Source organism: Zeugodacus cucurbitae, chromosome 4 (assembly GCF_028554725.1).
Source record: "Zeugodacus cucurbitae isolate PBARC_wt_2022May chromosome 4, idZeuCucr1.2, whole genome shotgun sequence".
NCBI classification, from domain to species: domain Eukaryota; kingdom Metazoa; phylum Arthropoda; class Insecta; order Diptera; family Tephritidae; genus Zeugodacus; species Zeugodacus cucurbitae.
The window spans coordinates 46048686-46065771 of record NC_071669.1 but is presented as its reverse complement, the minus strand read 5'-3'; the positions used below and the strand labels follow the sequence as shown (position 1 = coordinate 46065771).

At 35.3% G+C, this 17086-nt stretch overlaps 1 protein-coding gene across 2 annotated transcripts in view; it reads right to left on the bottom strand.

Moving 5' to 3' along the window:
- Nucleotides 1–9699: 9699 nt before the first annotated feature.
- The window catches only part of LOC105221038 (homeobox protein araucan-like), an 87490-nt gene continuing 80103 nt past the window's right edge, over nucleotides 9700–17086 (bottom strand). Inside the window, exon 5 of one of the 2 annotated variants that reach the window (XM_011197685.3) lies at nucleotides 9700–11226. In XM_011197685.3, the coding sequence (XP_011195987.2) occupies nucleotides 10985–11226 (242 nt within the window). In that variant the 3' untranslated portion in view covers nucleotides 9700–10984. The remainder of the gene's footprint in view (nucleotides 11227–17086) is intronic. The other variant, XM_011197684.3, reaches the window with a different exon arrangement.

Here is a 17086-nt window from a genome sequence, read left to right as displayed (position 1 = left end):
CTCAGGAACTACTCGACCGATTTCAATGAAATTCGGTTTATAATATTTTCTTGACACCCTGATGACACGTGCAACGTGCCACGACAATTTCCCATTCAACTCAATTTTGAATTCTATCTGATTCCTTCTCATTATATTATATTCTTAAGGAACCAATGAAGATAACGGAAAAAAACTTTACACAAATGCTGTATATGATCTGTGGCATCACTTGCGAAAAAATTGGACTATAACTTTTCAATGCCCCGGATATCGAATATGAAGAACTCAGTGCCTTATGGTAATTTTTTACTGAAAATATCGGTAAATCTCTCAGATATATTAATTTAATTCAGAGAAAATCTATTTTTCTAATAAAGTGTCTCTGTATCTGAAATGGAATTTTTTAATATAACTAATTATAGGATTTTCATAAATACGATGGGATTAATAGCTTATAGATCGATTAATATGTGGAATATTTTAGGGAAATTAAATGAGCATATAATTTTAGATATAATGTATATTGGCGAAATCGGTTCATGAATTCCATCATCCTATATACCATATATGATGATTTTTCGTTTTTCTATTGGATTTTATGCCGAATATATGGGTCAAATTGTGTGTTATCTTAATAAAAATATAGCAATAAATTGCGAGAGTATAAAATGTTCGGTTCTACCCGAACTTAGCCTTTCTTTATTTGTTTAATATTTTTGGTTTAATTCTCTTAATGGTAACTGAAGTAAGGATCGACTCGTCAACCTTATCACTTTGGTATATATAACTCAACATCTAAATCATTTATTTTTTAAACACCGCCCAATACTCTGTGGTGTCGAAGAGTTTAGGCCAGGCAACTTCAGCACATAATACTTTAAACGAATTTTTCTTAAAACTGCATTTTTCAAATCGTACTAAAATAAGCCTCCGTAAGATATAAATTCATTTCAATACTTGAATAGGACACTATAGACAGCGATATGAGAAGTCAGTCAAACGCGCTACAATAATAGTAATTATCATACTCTATACCCTACGGAACATGAAATTAATGTGATATGCGAAATCTCTGCTGACATTGCCTTCTCGTTTTCCTAAAAAAACTTGCAGAAATGTTAAAGGAAGAACTTTTACAAAAACTACTCTACATGCAGTAAACTAAATAGAACATCAAACTTCTCAACGTTTTAGCCTATCTGAAAGACAATCTTAATTTGAAAGTTTAATTACTACTTATATAGATTTTAATACTGAGATTATCATATTCACATATAATTAAACAAAAACTAAAGTCGTAAAAACTTTTTGACGACACAATTCTCTTGCAATAAAAATCTGTGTATGAAAATCAACCTTGATCAATCCTTCTAAACGCATAATAAATTGTGCTGTCAAGCAGAGGCTCAATGAAAAAAAGTAGGTCTCTAAATAATAACACACACCAAGCCACTGACCATACGCTGGCATCCAAACAAGTGGCGCTGACTGACCAACCAATTTATGAATGATCATTATTTTGGTAGTACATTTAATTTCCATTCGCTTATCTTATCGCGATTACGGTGTGTGTCCTTTCGCCATGCAGGGAGTCTGACTATCTATTACATTGTGCATAGAAAAAACACAAAAACATTAATTTAACCCAAATTATATTGGACTCGACGACATGAATTACTCGTCGACTATGACGTTGACAACAACAATGCCAACAACAGCGACACAATTACAAGTGAGGAAATGCCAACAGATTTATGGCAATGCTTGGCGCCAGCGTTGAGGGAAAATGAATGTGTCCTTTATTATCCTTTCGAGCAACATTGATACTCAGCGATGCACTTGTTGGTGTTGTATTATTTTTCGGATTTTTTTCTGCTGTTTTATGGCCATTTACTTGGGCTCAGCCATGCATATTTGGCTTATCTGATGCAACATGTAGGCAGCGCTACATGAACGACGCGTTGCGCCTGCGCAAACACGCGGTGACAAACGCCGAGTGACGCCAATAGCTGTCAACCAGCAACAATAAGTTAGATATTAAGCGAAACGCTAGTGCAGGAATGCCTTGATTTTAATTGTAGTCGGGCACACGCAGAGTCTTTGAATTTTCCAATTCATTTTTTTCACTCTTTCTTTTTGGTTGCTTTGTTGCAACATTTACCACTGTGATTTGGGCATTGAACATTTGTTACGCTCGCAAGCTTATAATGCAGAGCACTCGTACGCATATCTTGTAGTACAAGTATCCTTAAGATAAATTCGATACCTACTCATGTTTTTGTGCCATGAAATGTGTTTTGTTGAATGAAATGGAATGATGAAATTTTTTACTGCCTCATAATCGTTGGACAAGCAACAAAAACAGCAACAACAAAAGATTTTAGCCTTTTTACGTTTGTACCGATTTTAAGACTTTGCGGTTTTGCTGTTTATGAGCCTGCGGAACAGGTTGGTACGCGCAGACGACTCAACAACAGCTCGATTGTAATTTAATATCTGCCTGCAAAAACAACACACACATACATACATACATACATATGTATACTACAAACTAAGTCACATACATTTCGATTTGTTTAATCACATTAAGGATATTTGGGTTCGCGCTGCACTGATTGCTCGCTTGGCTGGTCGGCCGGCCGCTAGCCGCTAGCTTGTTCTTACCGCCACTCATATGTTCCTTCTACCTGCCACAAATTGTCGCACCAACAATATCATCGTCATATTTATCAAAGTATGCTGCCCATAAAGGTGTGTGCGGCGGCGGCTTCCACACTGCTCGCATAAATGGCGGCGAGCGAATTGACATGATTTTTTCTTGTTGTCCATTCATGTTCATTCGCGCAGTTTAGATTTCGTTTTAATGGCGCATTCAACGCGAAGCCTTCGTATGATTGCTTTTAGTCCTGCGCAGCACAGCTCTTATCTTTATGTTTTTTGTTGTTATTATTTTCTTTTTTTTTTTGCTGTGTAATATTTTGAACCGAAATGATTTTGTCGCTGCCTTTGGTTCTTTGTCGTCGTTGGGACGCTCATTTTATTATCACTCGAATAAACACGAAACATTTGTTACCAATCAGCGTTTTAATTTTATGCGCTGGCATATAAATACATATGTTTATTTGTACCGGCGTATGGCTACCATTATGTGGCTGACTGAAGTTTTGTGCTATTATCTTATATTAAATGTCGCAATATTCTTTTCATTTTGCTGCTTTCGCGTTTCTGTGCAGGCGTGTGGAGCGATATTGGTCTCGGAAATGTCAGATATAATTATACATATATGTATGTATGTATACATATTTACATCCATATACACATATATTTGGTATGGTATCTGGTATATTCGTATATATTCCGAACTTTTTATAGTTTTGTTATTGCGTTCATATTTGTAGTTGTTTGTATATCAATGTCTGACCGCAAAAATTAGCTTCATCGTCTGATCTTAACTATGACAATAAGCGCTTTTGATATCGCGCGATTAGCGAATTTACGATACTGGTTTTATTAATTACATTGGTACTTGTATTTAATGGGTTGGTTATTGTAATTAAGAAGCTAATTTAAAAATCTGATGCCGAGAGTTCATTTATTTTATTTTTCACATTAAATAATTCCGAAAAAATTAAAAAAAAGGAAAACTGTTAAGTTGAAATTCCCTAAACCTTTATTGAAGTCGGTATTTTCAAAGGAAAGCTATAAATAACATATTTATTTTCACAAATTTGTGAAATCAGTTCCAAAAAGAAATTATATGAATCCATGCAAATTTTTACTAGGTTAGTGCAACTCGCAAATACTAATGGAAAAGCATTATTATATAGAAAATAACTGACCGTTCCGTTAAAAAAAATGTACTTATTTGTTTCCCCTCCATTGAATATTATAGTCAATTGATTGATTTTTATTGTTCTTTATGAAAAAATTAAGGATTTGTTGACAGCACAGCCATTTTTAAGCATTTCTTTGCAAAGCTCTGTTTTGTAAAATTTTCGTATTCACATTTCAGCTTACTTCCGCTTTGAATTTATCTTATGACTTTTATGACGGTCCATCACAAGATTTATCCTTCGGAGCCGCATTGGCTCTACCAAATAATCAGATTTTAATTACTGTACATATTATTTTATATCCACCTCATTCAGGGAGTACACATTTATGAGAGATATTTTTGTCGTTAAAGAAACTCATTCATTTATAGCCGAGAGAAACTACTTTGGTAGTTGCAAATATTTTTTCTCTTTATATGCTAAATTTTTGGTTATTAGCCCTTCACACTAAAACTGTCTGAAAGTATTTTTTGGATAATAATTCTGCCTTTTCAAGTTAGTATTTAGTTACATTTAATTTTTACTATTCCGAATGAGAGGTTTCACTAAGTGCAGACTATATTCTAAAGTCTTGCAACATGGAATAAAAAAAAATTTTGTTCTTTATCCTATTCCGATGATTATTTTGTGTATATGTGCTTACTTCTTAACGTTACTGTATTTTCAGTGCACCAGTTAACGGATGCTCAATTCATTGAAGAACTTCGGAATAGATGGATTCAATATTTTAGATCAAAAGATGACAATTTTTTTTTTGCAACTTTGAACATTATAATTTAACTTAAAAACACACAAAAATTATCTTTTTGAAAATATATATCTAGGTAAAAATTCATTACAAATATATTTATGGGTCATAATAAATAATGACAAATTTTACGTGGGAATCATTGAAACCGTATCGAAAATAAATTTACATTCACATTGAACTTACCGACTCGAAAAAATACATTCCGCGGCTAATAGATGTCGCTAATCATTGAAACCGCAAAATCGAAAATTTTCGTCGAAATGTATGAGTTGCGGAAATGTAAAAAAAATAAACCAACTGGAAGTTTTTCTGATGATAATTACTGATGACGGACTAAATTATGTTTTATATGGGTATTTTAGAGGAAAGAGACATAACACTTAAAAAAAGCTTAATTTTAGGCGTTTAAATACGTTATAAAGTTGCCACAAACCACATCGAAATCGAATTCGCTGCGGATTCTGCAGGCCCAATATATAGAATTTGAAAATCAAGCATTTTTGCCACAAAAAAAATTAACTGTTTCTAAAATATCTATTCTATTATATGGGTAGGAGTGGCATACCTCGTCCGCCCTGTCATCATAGGATCTTTGTGCCTACGACTATTCTAATACTCAATTTTCTCAATAAAACATAATTTATATATCATATGGCTTTAATCTACTTTTTTGGGGTGTAGAACCATTGAAATTGTGTCTCCAAATTTCGATTGCTTATCTATTCATTCATCCTTCATTTTTAGCTCAAACTTATAAAATTTTTAACTAGAGAATTTTCTTGCGGCGGCCTTTAGATGAGATGGAGTCTAAATTTACATATTTTACATATGTATATATATAAAATTTACCACAGAAGAAATGATTTTTATATGACTGATTGTATCGATTTTAAACACTTTTATTTTATGCAATTAAAAATCATATCCTTAAATATATATGGACACAGTTTAAACTGTATGTATACAATAAGAGCATATCTAATTCTTTTATATTACAACAAACACTTATCACTTCGATTGTACTTTGAATGGTCATATTTTAAAAGTCATTAAATGATAATCCAAAAAATGAAAACTATTTTTGCATAGCGCCACTCGCACAGCAGCCACACAGTCAGTGAGACGAAACAATTCCCTAACGCCAGACCATAACAAAGACGCCACATGTGGTCCACACTAACGTAATCTTGCCAGTCGAACAGCAGGCGCATATTCCGGCCGCCAGGTAAAGAAGAGCCAACGTAAAAATAAAGAACAGAAATAAAGAATTTAGCAGAATGACAAACTGTAGTTCGGGTCAAGACACCATAAATCATGAACGGTCGAGACGACTAAAGATGGGTTGGTTATGATGGTTGAGGTGAGACGCGGCTTAAACTCGACTCTAATCGCCAATGACAGTGGGTATGTGTGTGCGGTGCGGTGCTGTGGAGAAGGAAGCGAGCGAATTTGGGAAACGAAATGCGATCACTTAAATGTCATTCAGGTATTAATAAATGTCAAAACATGCAAAGACAATGGACGCAGAGAAGACTAATGTCTGCACACACGTATGTATGCATTCATGTATGGATGGGTGTGCGCCGAAGACGTAGACAATAACGCCGGGAAATTAAGAACATTGAATGAGCGTCAACAAAGCGAAGTTAACTACAACTCAATTGACGAAGATTGCGCACGCAACGAGCAAGAAACTACGCAAAACAGCGGGGAGTCGGTCAGAGGGTCGGGACGGAGCTAAGCTGCAGTAGCTACATATTGCGACAGCGGTGAGAGGGAGGACCGAATGGTTGAATGAATTTTCGAATGATTGTATGGTTGGTGAAGAAAGTGCTATTTAGACATTTTTCTCTCAAAGTGGTATAATTTATATGTTGGCTTTTGTGCTATTCACTAACTAGGCCAAAGTATCTGGGAAAAAGTAGTTTGTGTGGAAGAAAGCAAAAACAATTCGTTCACAATTTTGCGCCAAGTTACTTGAGCATATTTGTTTTGACTGTTTACATAGCAGAAGACAAGACTTTATTGTTCACATTGTTGCGAAACCTTTGCTGCTTTGTTACTATGTTGCGCTGGGAACATGCTGGCGATCGACGACCACACAGGATGGACCCAGTCAGCGAGCAAAGCATAGTTACTCACTATGTAAGGTCTATATTGCTAGCGCCTAACGGCCACTGTGCAGTTTGGCCACCAGAAGCTCGCTTAATCCTCCTGCCAACATATTGAACAATTGTAACTACAATTCATGTTGCACGATCGTGCAAAAGTACAAACAGCCAAACAGCGCTGCGATCAGTGTGTGGAGTGTGTTCGTGGCATGACAGGTGGCGCCAGTCACAAGCGTGGACACATGTATTTACATACAGTCCCAAAAAGTAGTTGAACAAAGTGCAGCTCTCCAAAAGCAGAATCGCTTGCGAGACGCTGCGCTCGTTGTTGGCTTGAAAGAAGCTGGCTGGAAGTGACTCATTCTGTGGAGTGTTGTTTCTTTAGTTTGCTTGCCTTATTGTTTTCATGTAATTGTTATTGTTATTGTTTTATGATTGCAATAAAAGAGTTATGACAACGACAACGCACGATCGGGCAATCGAATTTGCCATTGTTTTCCGCAAATTTTTTGTGAGATTACATTTCGTTTAGTTCATTTGTCGTTAGTTGTATTGTTGTATATGGAACTGTATCATCAGTGATACCAAGTAGCTCCATATAATGTAGTCTGCAAGCAATTAGGATGATTTGCATAATTTCAGTGCATGGGTTCAAATAACTTTTTTAAGGACTCACTCGTACAATTATATATACATACATATACATGGGATTGTCGTAAAAGTTAACTGTTTACATCTGACATAAGGCCTTTATTGCTTTATACAGATCCACACGTGGTACTTAACTTTAAAAAATACTTCAATATATTAATGGTTGAAAAAAAACCTACTCATGGAAAAGTTTTCTAAAAAATTTGGTTTTAGCAAAAAAAATAATGCAATTATTAAAATACATATATATACACATCTGAGGAATATGGGAAAGTAGTAATTCTAATAAATTATTTCAAGCTTTTGTCATAGATGCCACAATAAGAAATAATATTACCACACTCTTGAATGATATTTCTTAAAGAAATATTTTAAGAATTGTTTCAACTTATTTGCTGTTTTATGAAATACTAAATACAATTTCTTTAAGCTGCCTACCTCGTGATACAGATTCAACTGAGAATATTTGGCAATTTTTTAGAAAATTCAACTCGTGAACGGAATCTCTCTAAAATCAAAATCTGCTAATTGGGAAGTCACATGTTCTTTAAGATTTATCGAGTTGTTTTACAAAATTCTATATCTCAAGAATTCAAATTAGTTGTCCTAAATTCCCAATCGTTCTTTAGGGTAGCTTTATGTCAAAATCTTATCTGCGTTTTTCTCAAAACTGTGTTTTCAAAATCAGATCTCGAAGAGTCATGGGTAGTGACGGCCTGAATAAATAGAGACTTAAATATTTTTCTTCAAAACTTTCAGTAATCTCTTATTAAATAAATATCTTTAAGACCATAAAAAGTTTGAATCAAATATTTACTTTATTTCGAAACAAAGAATATTATTGAAAAAGGCCAAAAAAAAATTAGAAATTAAATTTAGAAGAGTATAAAATGAATCCAAAAAATGATTAAGATTTTAAGTAGATATTGCAAATACTATAGTTGTCACTGTTCATTTAAATAACCGCGTCATCGAATATGTAAGAATATTTGTAATGTAGAATATTTGTATTGAGCTCTAACCATTTGATTCATAACACAATTTTCAACAAAATTTTGAATTTGAAGCGAAAAATGCAAATTTTTAGAAAGTTGTTACTGAGTGGAAATTATTTTAACGAAAAAACAATTTTTCAAAATGTTTGTAAAACTTTCTAATTTGTATTGAATGCATCAATGAGACCAGTAAACAAATTGTAATACAAATATGACGATAAATATATACAATATTATTCAAATCAGAAAATTCAAATAGAAATATTTTCTTATTAATTAGTCGTACTTTTACGGAAATACATTAGTCTAATTAGATTACAACACGTTCAAATAAGATTGTCTAATGTACGCCTGAAAGCATGCAACGAAATGACAGTCATTACATTCAGTCACTTCGTATTCAAAAATTGCGCCTGAATGTATGCAACGAATTTGAGCGAAAATTATTGCGATCGTTTGCTGGCAACGCAGCGGAAGAATGTAAGGATATATTTGTGAATAGGTATTTGATATAATAATTAAATATTAAGCAAAATTTTTTTGTATTTGTTAACTTCAAAAGTGGTTATCATTTTTCTTTTCTAAAAAAGTTAGAGAGACATTTAAGTTTAAACATTTTTTAGCATGCTCTGTTGGTCTTCTCTCGGTTATTAATTCCGTTTTTTTTTTTCATATACAAATGCTCTACTTATCCAACAGTAACATATAATAAGTACAAATAATTATTAGTTATGCATTTTATACCTATCTTTTATTTATTTACAGTTAACAAAAATTAATAACATATCTCTGATATTACACGCATACATAACCTGTTTATTTATAAAGAATGAGGAATAAGCACTGTTTTTAGACATGCGGAGTTGAGAAAAGCAACGTTTTTGTCGGGTTTTGGTAAATAGATATTTAATAATGCTACATTTAATGGTTATTCATTTCAAATTACCCGATTTAAAATACTGAGAGACAAATTAAAATACCAAAATGTAAGTTTAAATTTATGTAAGAGAACTTGATCGAGTTGTGGCATCTCATACATTACAAATTATTTAGCTGACAAATAAATTTGTAAGAAATATATCGTCAGGTTTGGAATTATTTTCTAAATTTTCCATTAAGATTTTACATTCACAGTTAAATCAGGATTCCTAGAATCATTATAGGTAATATAATTTTAGTTCATCAGAAATGTTGACCTCGGTTATGTTCGCCATGAGAATAATATTAAGTTAAAAATAAATTATATAATATACATACATATATTTTCTTGATATAATTATTGATGTACATATCTTTTATTTACAAATGCAAGTTTTTTTGCATAGCTGACGATTTAAAACATTCTAAAGATAAATATTTATGTGAAGAAGTGAAGAAAATTCAGTTATTAATTTTGTTTCAACAACTTCCTTTTTTCGAAATTAAGTAATGCCCTTGACTTTTAGGTATGAGATATCGCCGAATTACTACTACCATTTACAGAGCGTTGTATGTATCAAAAATTTTAACATTACGCATCTCTATAATTTGTATTCTCAACCATTTCCTAGATTTATATCCGGCCAAACTTCGTCAACTCAGCTATATGCGATTATTATGTGATTTTTAAAATTTATAATGATTACGGATTACTGGAAATAATTATTATAAAGAAAAATGTGCTCATGAGTACAGCAACATGTTGCGAGAATATGAAAAATCTTCAGTTCTATGAAGAAATTGTCAATCAATGTTTATTTAAATAACCTCACATATTAATGTGTCTGGTCTACTGATAACTTTTAATAATTGATTGTGTAAACATAAGAATGTTAAGCTGTGCAACATGTTGCAAAAATAAAATTAAATCTGATATTTTCTATCATGTTAAAATTGAAATTTGGTAGAGGAATTGTTCTTAAAAAGTAAAACTGTGAGTGCCTGATTGATGATGTGATATATACTAATACAAATTAATGTAAAACTTTATATTTCTTCTTTACTTTTTACTAACTTTATGTAATATGTATACATGTGTTGCCACAACTCGACTGTTATTCTTTGATATACTTATTATGTGATAAATTATATAATAGTAAATCATAATGTTTTGCTGTCTCTTTAGTTACACTAAAATGATTATTTAGCTTTCTTAAAGATTATCCACTTTAAACATTTTCTAAAAAATACTTTTGTTGCAAATTTAAGCATAAACACAGTAGATAAATACATAAATATAACACATAGTATTACAATGCAAAACACAGTTGATGTAGTTTATAAACAATTATTTTAAACAATTACGCATTTACAGTTACACATTTTATATTATATTTTTATATTAGTTACACTAAAAAGTTACATTATTTTTTTACAATTTATTTCCATTTATATTACAAGTACTGCACTTTGAAAGCTTACTTATTCTTCTATATATATATGTATTTATTTATTATATTTTAGAAATAACAATATGATCTGCACAATCCATTTTTTCTGAAACTGTGAGCAAAACTGTGTTTCACTTTAATTATACATTATTTTAGAATTTTATAAACTTTGCTATATTTTTTAATTATAAAAATTTATTTTTTTGGTTTATTTGCACTATTGCCCACTGTAATTTAATTATAATTTATCTATACACACTCACACAGACAGACGTACGCTAAGCAACATTTATTATTGCTGCAAATGCGTTGGATGTGTATGCGAATGGTGTTGCTGCCAAATGGCGCTCTCAGCAACATGTTGCGATAGTGCAGATAGCGCCGAATGTTGCTGTAGTTGCTGTGAATGTTGTTGTAGTTGTTGCTGTTGTAATTGTGGAAAATGCGCATGCAAACTATGACTGCTGCCGTTGTCATTATTGCTACTGCCATAAAAGAGATTGCGTGAATACTGCTGGGGATGTTGATAGAGATCTGCAAGAGAAATGCGAGAGTGTGAGTGATTTGCTTCAGTTTGAATTTATAATAAATGTATATAAAATATACTAAACCCATGAGCTGCAGTTCCTGTGTGCGGGCGGTGGGAAAAAGTAAAGAAATTATTGGAATATTAATTTTACATGAATGCTCACATGTTTATATGCATATGTATATACACATGTGTACAGGCAGGCAATTGCATTCAAGAACATGCATACAAAGTGAAAAGTGTAGAAAAAATAATCGAACCCATTTGAACAAACTAAAAAATTACCAAAGTCAGTAATAATTTGTATAATCTACTTAAATTTAAATGTCAATACTAATTAAAAATTTGTAATATGTATGTATACATACACCTAATATACGTATGTACATATGTACATTGATGTAAAAATCCAACCTGTCTCCCATAATCAACAGTCCAGCTGCCACGCTGTCTGCATGCAACAAAACTCAGTAGATAGAATAAACTCACATATCTAAATAGCTACCCGAGATTGGGTTGATAAAACTCGAACCCCAAATGAGAAACTTGGCACATAAAAATCTTAAAAGCAGCGCAATCAAGCAAAAGAATCTCTTGATTGATTTCGAGCACCTTTTTTCCAGGAAAATAGTTTCCAAAAGAGTTAGTATTGGAATTATATTACTTGATTTCAATTAAAGGCAGTTAGCCGGTTTTAAAACAAAGTAAATACATACACACATGTATGTATCGGTATTGAGTATACGAAGCGCCCTTGAAGCAAAATTTATGTGCATACATATACTCGTATATATGTAAATACACACACATATGTAATTTACAGCACCCAACCCACCGAATTTACATATTCACATAGCACACATACACATTGAAACATCATTGAAAGTGTATGTATGCACTTGCCCATATTTTACGCTACAGTCAAGTGAAGTAAAGAAAAGCGTTGAGTCAAAATCAAGCAATGAAAATAAATAAATAAATGAACGATTAAATAAATGAATGAATGAACGGCACCTGAGCGCTGAGTGTCCAACGTTCTGATACCAAATTGTACCTGCAACTATAGATGCTGCGCTTGTATTTATTTATTTGATTTTATTGTGCTGAGCATCTGAAGTGCTGCAGCTTTAGGCATCCGAGATTTTCGCTGAGATAAGAAGTTTCCGGTCAAACCTTAAATACACTTATCCACTAAAATGCTATTGGATATGCTTGGGGCTCTATGGTTATGTCATATACGCTTGAAGACTGTACACTGGTGGCACCATATGTGGGAACGTGTGTGAAATAAAAATTTGGGAAATTGTGAATACGAATTGAAAAAAATTATCATAATTATTTAAAAAGGTCAATAAAATAATTTCCCATGTAAGAATGTTTAAAGGAGTTTAGTAGCTAACTTAGAACTCCAGCGAGTTACGCACCGATATAGTAATATCTTGAATTAAAAATAATTAAAGAAATCATCACATTCGATGGAAACATCATTAAAATTTTTTTTTTTTGGCATGAAGAAGACAGTGGGAAATTTCCACATCTTCCATAATAGAAATTTAATAAGGAGCGATCCTCACAAAATAGAAGATTTCTATGGTCTGAGACATATAGGTTGATTCTGCAATTTTTTTTACATCTCGACCAGGCCTATTAAGCAATTTCTAGCACAAAATATTCGAGACTTGACAGCCATGAAAGCCGTTTTAAAAGTTAAATTTTTTGAATTAATCAAGGACTACAATTAATATACTTAAAATCATTTAAAACCGTTTAAATTCTAAAGCACATAATACTTAATACGCACTTGTATTTGAAAAATAGATGATTTAATAAATCTACGATTTAGATGTGGCCTCAGAAATTATTCTCTACGTAGCCAGGGTATCACTCGATGGCTCTTGAACCTATACAGAAAATGTAGTTTTCAATAATATGAAAGTCCGCAGAACAAATTGCAAAATGATATATGCCCCCGCCGCTCCCCAATCATTTAAGCAACTCTCTGAGATGAAATTATTGCATATACGGGGAGCAAACGGGATTTCAAATAGTAAATGAGCCCATTCATCATTCAAATTAACTTTAGTTGGTGTCATATTTACATAGCCACCACTGTAAGTTATTTATAACAGTCGAAAAGTCTGTCTTGAAAAGCTGAAATAGTAACAAACCCGCGCAGCCAAAGCGGCGGCAACTCAACGGTCACTCCGTCACAGTCACTATACGCTTTTAAGATGCAACGGCATAAGAGCTCTTCAACTATACGGCCCTACACAAATCCAACTGTCTAACTGTCTGTCGGTATGCGCGTGTCCGTCCGTGTAATTAATGATGACCCACTCGCATTCCTGCTGCCTTTCAATGTTCATTTGTCGCACAGTTCAATATTTGTGCGCCAACGACTTCGAACAGTTGGACGCGCTAGTGCGCATGTGTACACGTGAGCGTGTGTATGTGTGCTTGAGCACTTTGTGGCGCAACGTCGTGGTCCCACTCATCACATGTCTTCCTGCCATTCTTTGTTTAGTTTTGGTGTCGTAAGTGCCAATAAACACGTGATTTACTTTGACAATTCCGAAGGGTTCAACCGGCAGGCAATCAGGCAAATACGCCCGACACGCACACACACCAATATATAAATATGCACACATATGTACGTGTGTGTGTGTTTGCTATCGCGACGCATCGCCCATTAAAATGCTGCTCATTAATTTTAAAATTAGGCGCGTTTTCAAAATGAATGAAGGCCTCCAATTCCGAACTTCAAACGTAAGGAACAGAAAAAACCTCCAACCTCTGCCTCCCCTGTTCCTTAAAAGTCATTCCCATGCACTATACTTGGCATGTTTGTGGCATGACCATTCTTTGGTTTATTTGGTTGCCTGCGCTATTGAAAACTTCACGCTAGCGTGGGGGAAGGTGGTGCTGTTGGTCCAAGCCTTATAACGCTTGATGGTTGACGGGTGACGGGGGGTCTGCCGTGCGCGCATAAATTAATTAAGTCGGTCGTTCGGTATGTGTCGACCTTTTGTCTGGTGTTGCAACACACAGCAAAGACAATAAAGAGACACCATTGGCAACAACAAAAGAAGCACAACAACAACAAAGCAGCGTCAACGGCATTAAAGCCAAATTGCGGCGGCAGCAATTGCAAAGACAAAAGGAAGTGGCAGTGGTCGGCATGCTACAGCTTTTGTAGGTGTGCGCTCACATACGCATATGTGGCATGCAGCAGGCTCTGCACTCACTTACATATACATTAACACATGCACAAACGTTGGTTTATTGGCGAGTGCGCGGCTTTGTCAAACTTAACCGAAAAGTAAGGAGTTTGTGAGTTCGGTGATAAATTCAAAAATTACCGCTGCCACTTTTGTGCCGCATTGCAAGCGCAGCAGCGCCTTTCCTGGCATGCCACTCGAGCCGAGCACATGTGGTGGCCGCTTGGTGGTGGCACTGTTGCTGGTGAGTCATTTGCATATTGTGTGCGGCCTCATTTCTGGCATCCTGATTATGAAAGATGCTGCGCCGCTGATAAATGATTGCTTTGCGCATAATAAATTTTCAAAAGCTCAGCGCCGCTGCACATAAAATTTACTTACATAATGCCATATATGTAGTCGGAGTATGGTGCTATAGATCGAGCGGATTTGCTTTGCAACCCTTCACTATCCTTGCTACTTCCGCAAGCTGTGAGGTGTTGTTGGGCAGCTGTTGGATTTAGATTTTCGAGTTTAAACTTTTTACATTGAAAATTTTCGGTGGAAATATTTATTGTCCTTTCCTATTATCGAATTACTGGTTAGCTTTGACATAGAGGTGCTTTACTGTTAAATCATTTTAAGTCGAAATCTGTCGATCAAGCAACAAGCAATACTTTTGTTGGTAAACTACTTTTGAAATTTTCTATATGTATTCATCTGAACAAGTCGATCCAGCTAAATCTTAATTCGTCAAGCGAAGAGTCAGTTTATATTTTGCCTTTGTTCATTAAGATTCATAGAGAAGATATAAATTACATATGGATGCGTAGTGGTACTCGTTGTATTCTTTAAGGACGTTCATGGAATATAACGGAAGAGTTCACAAGCATTATCTCCCCACCCCAATTCCATAACGAAGAATCGTTTGGTTTTATCCGCTCTTTATCTTTTCAGATGCAAAAAATAAGCTTTAGCTTGGTTAAACCTTATTGGGGATTTCATGATTACGGTCCTATCAAATTCTAGAGAGTATTGCGAGCCGATAAGGGAACTGTGGAACGGCATCTCAAACTCACTGCGTACCGCTGCAGCCGAAACAATTGGTTTTCGGCAACGACAAAAAACAAGCTGGTACGATGAGGAGTGCCGTCTCGCAGCGGAGAGAAAACAGACTGCCTACCTCGCAACATTGCAAACGACCACAACACGTGCGGGATGGGATAGATACCGAGAGCTGAAGAGGGAAGCGAGACGCATTTGCAGACAAAAAAAGAAAGAGGCCGAAATGCGTGAGTACGAAGAGCTTGAGAAGCTGGCAGACAGAGGGAATGCTCGAAAATTTTATGAAAAAATGAAGCGACTTAACGAAGGTTTCAAGACCGGAGCATCCTCATGTAGAGACCAAGGTGGTAATCTGGTAACCGATGTCCAGGGCATACTGGGATTATGGAGGGAACACTTCTCCGACCTGCTGAATGGCAGTGAGAGTACAACACCAGGAGATGGCGAACCCGATCCCCCAATCGATGACGATGGAACAGATGTTCCATTACCCGACCATGAAGAAATTCGAATAGCAATTACCCGCTTGAAGAACAACAAAGCAGCGGGGGCCGATAGATTACCGGCAGAACTATTCAAATACGGCGGCGAAGAACTGATAAGGTGCATGCATCAGCTTCTTTGCAGAATATGGTCGGAAGAAAGCATGCCTGACGATTGGAATCTCAGTGTACTCTGCCCAATCCATAAAAAGGGAGATCCCACAATCTGCGCCAATTACCGTGGGATCAGCCTTCTAAATATCGCATACAAGGTTCTATCGAGCGTACTGTGTGAAAGACTAAAGCCCACCGTCAACAAACTGATTGGACCTTATCAGTGTGGCTTTAGACCTGGAAAATCGACAACTGACCAGATATTCACCATGCGCCAAATCTTGGAGAAGACCCGTGAAAAGAGGATCGACACACACCACCTTTTTGTCGATTTTAAAGCTGCTTTCGACAGCACGAAAAGGAGCTGCCTTTATGCCGCGATGTCTGAATTTGGTATCCCCGCAAAGCTAATACGGCTGTGTAAGTTGACGTTGAGCAACACCAAAAGCTCCGTCATGGTTGGGAAGGACCTCTCCGAGCCGTTCGATACCAAACGAGGTTTCAGACAAGGTGACTCACTATCGTGCGACTTCTTTAACCTGATGCTGGAAAAAATTATAAGAGCTGCAGAGCTAAACCGAGAAGGTACAATCTTCTACAAGAGTGTACAGCTTCTGGCGTACGCCGATGATATTGATATCATCGGAAGCAACAACCGCGCCGTTTGTTCTGCTTTTTCCCGCATGGATAAGGAGGCGAAGCGAATGGGTCTGGAGGTGAATGAGGACAAGACGAAATATCTCCTGTCATCAAACAAACAGTCGGCGCATTCGCGTCTTGGCTCCCACGTCACTGTTGACAGTCATAACTTCGAGGTCGTAGATAATTTCGTATACCTGGGAACCAGCATCAACAACACGAACAATGTCAGCCTCGAAATCCAGCGCAGAATAACTCTTGCCAACAGGTGCTACTTTGGACTGAGTAGGCAATGGAACAGTAAAGTCCTCTCTCGACGAACCAAAATCAAGCTCTACAAGTCGCTTATCATTCCCGTCCTGCTTTAC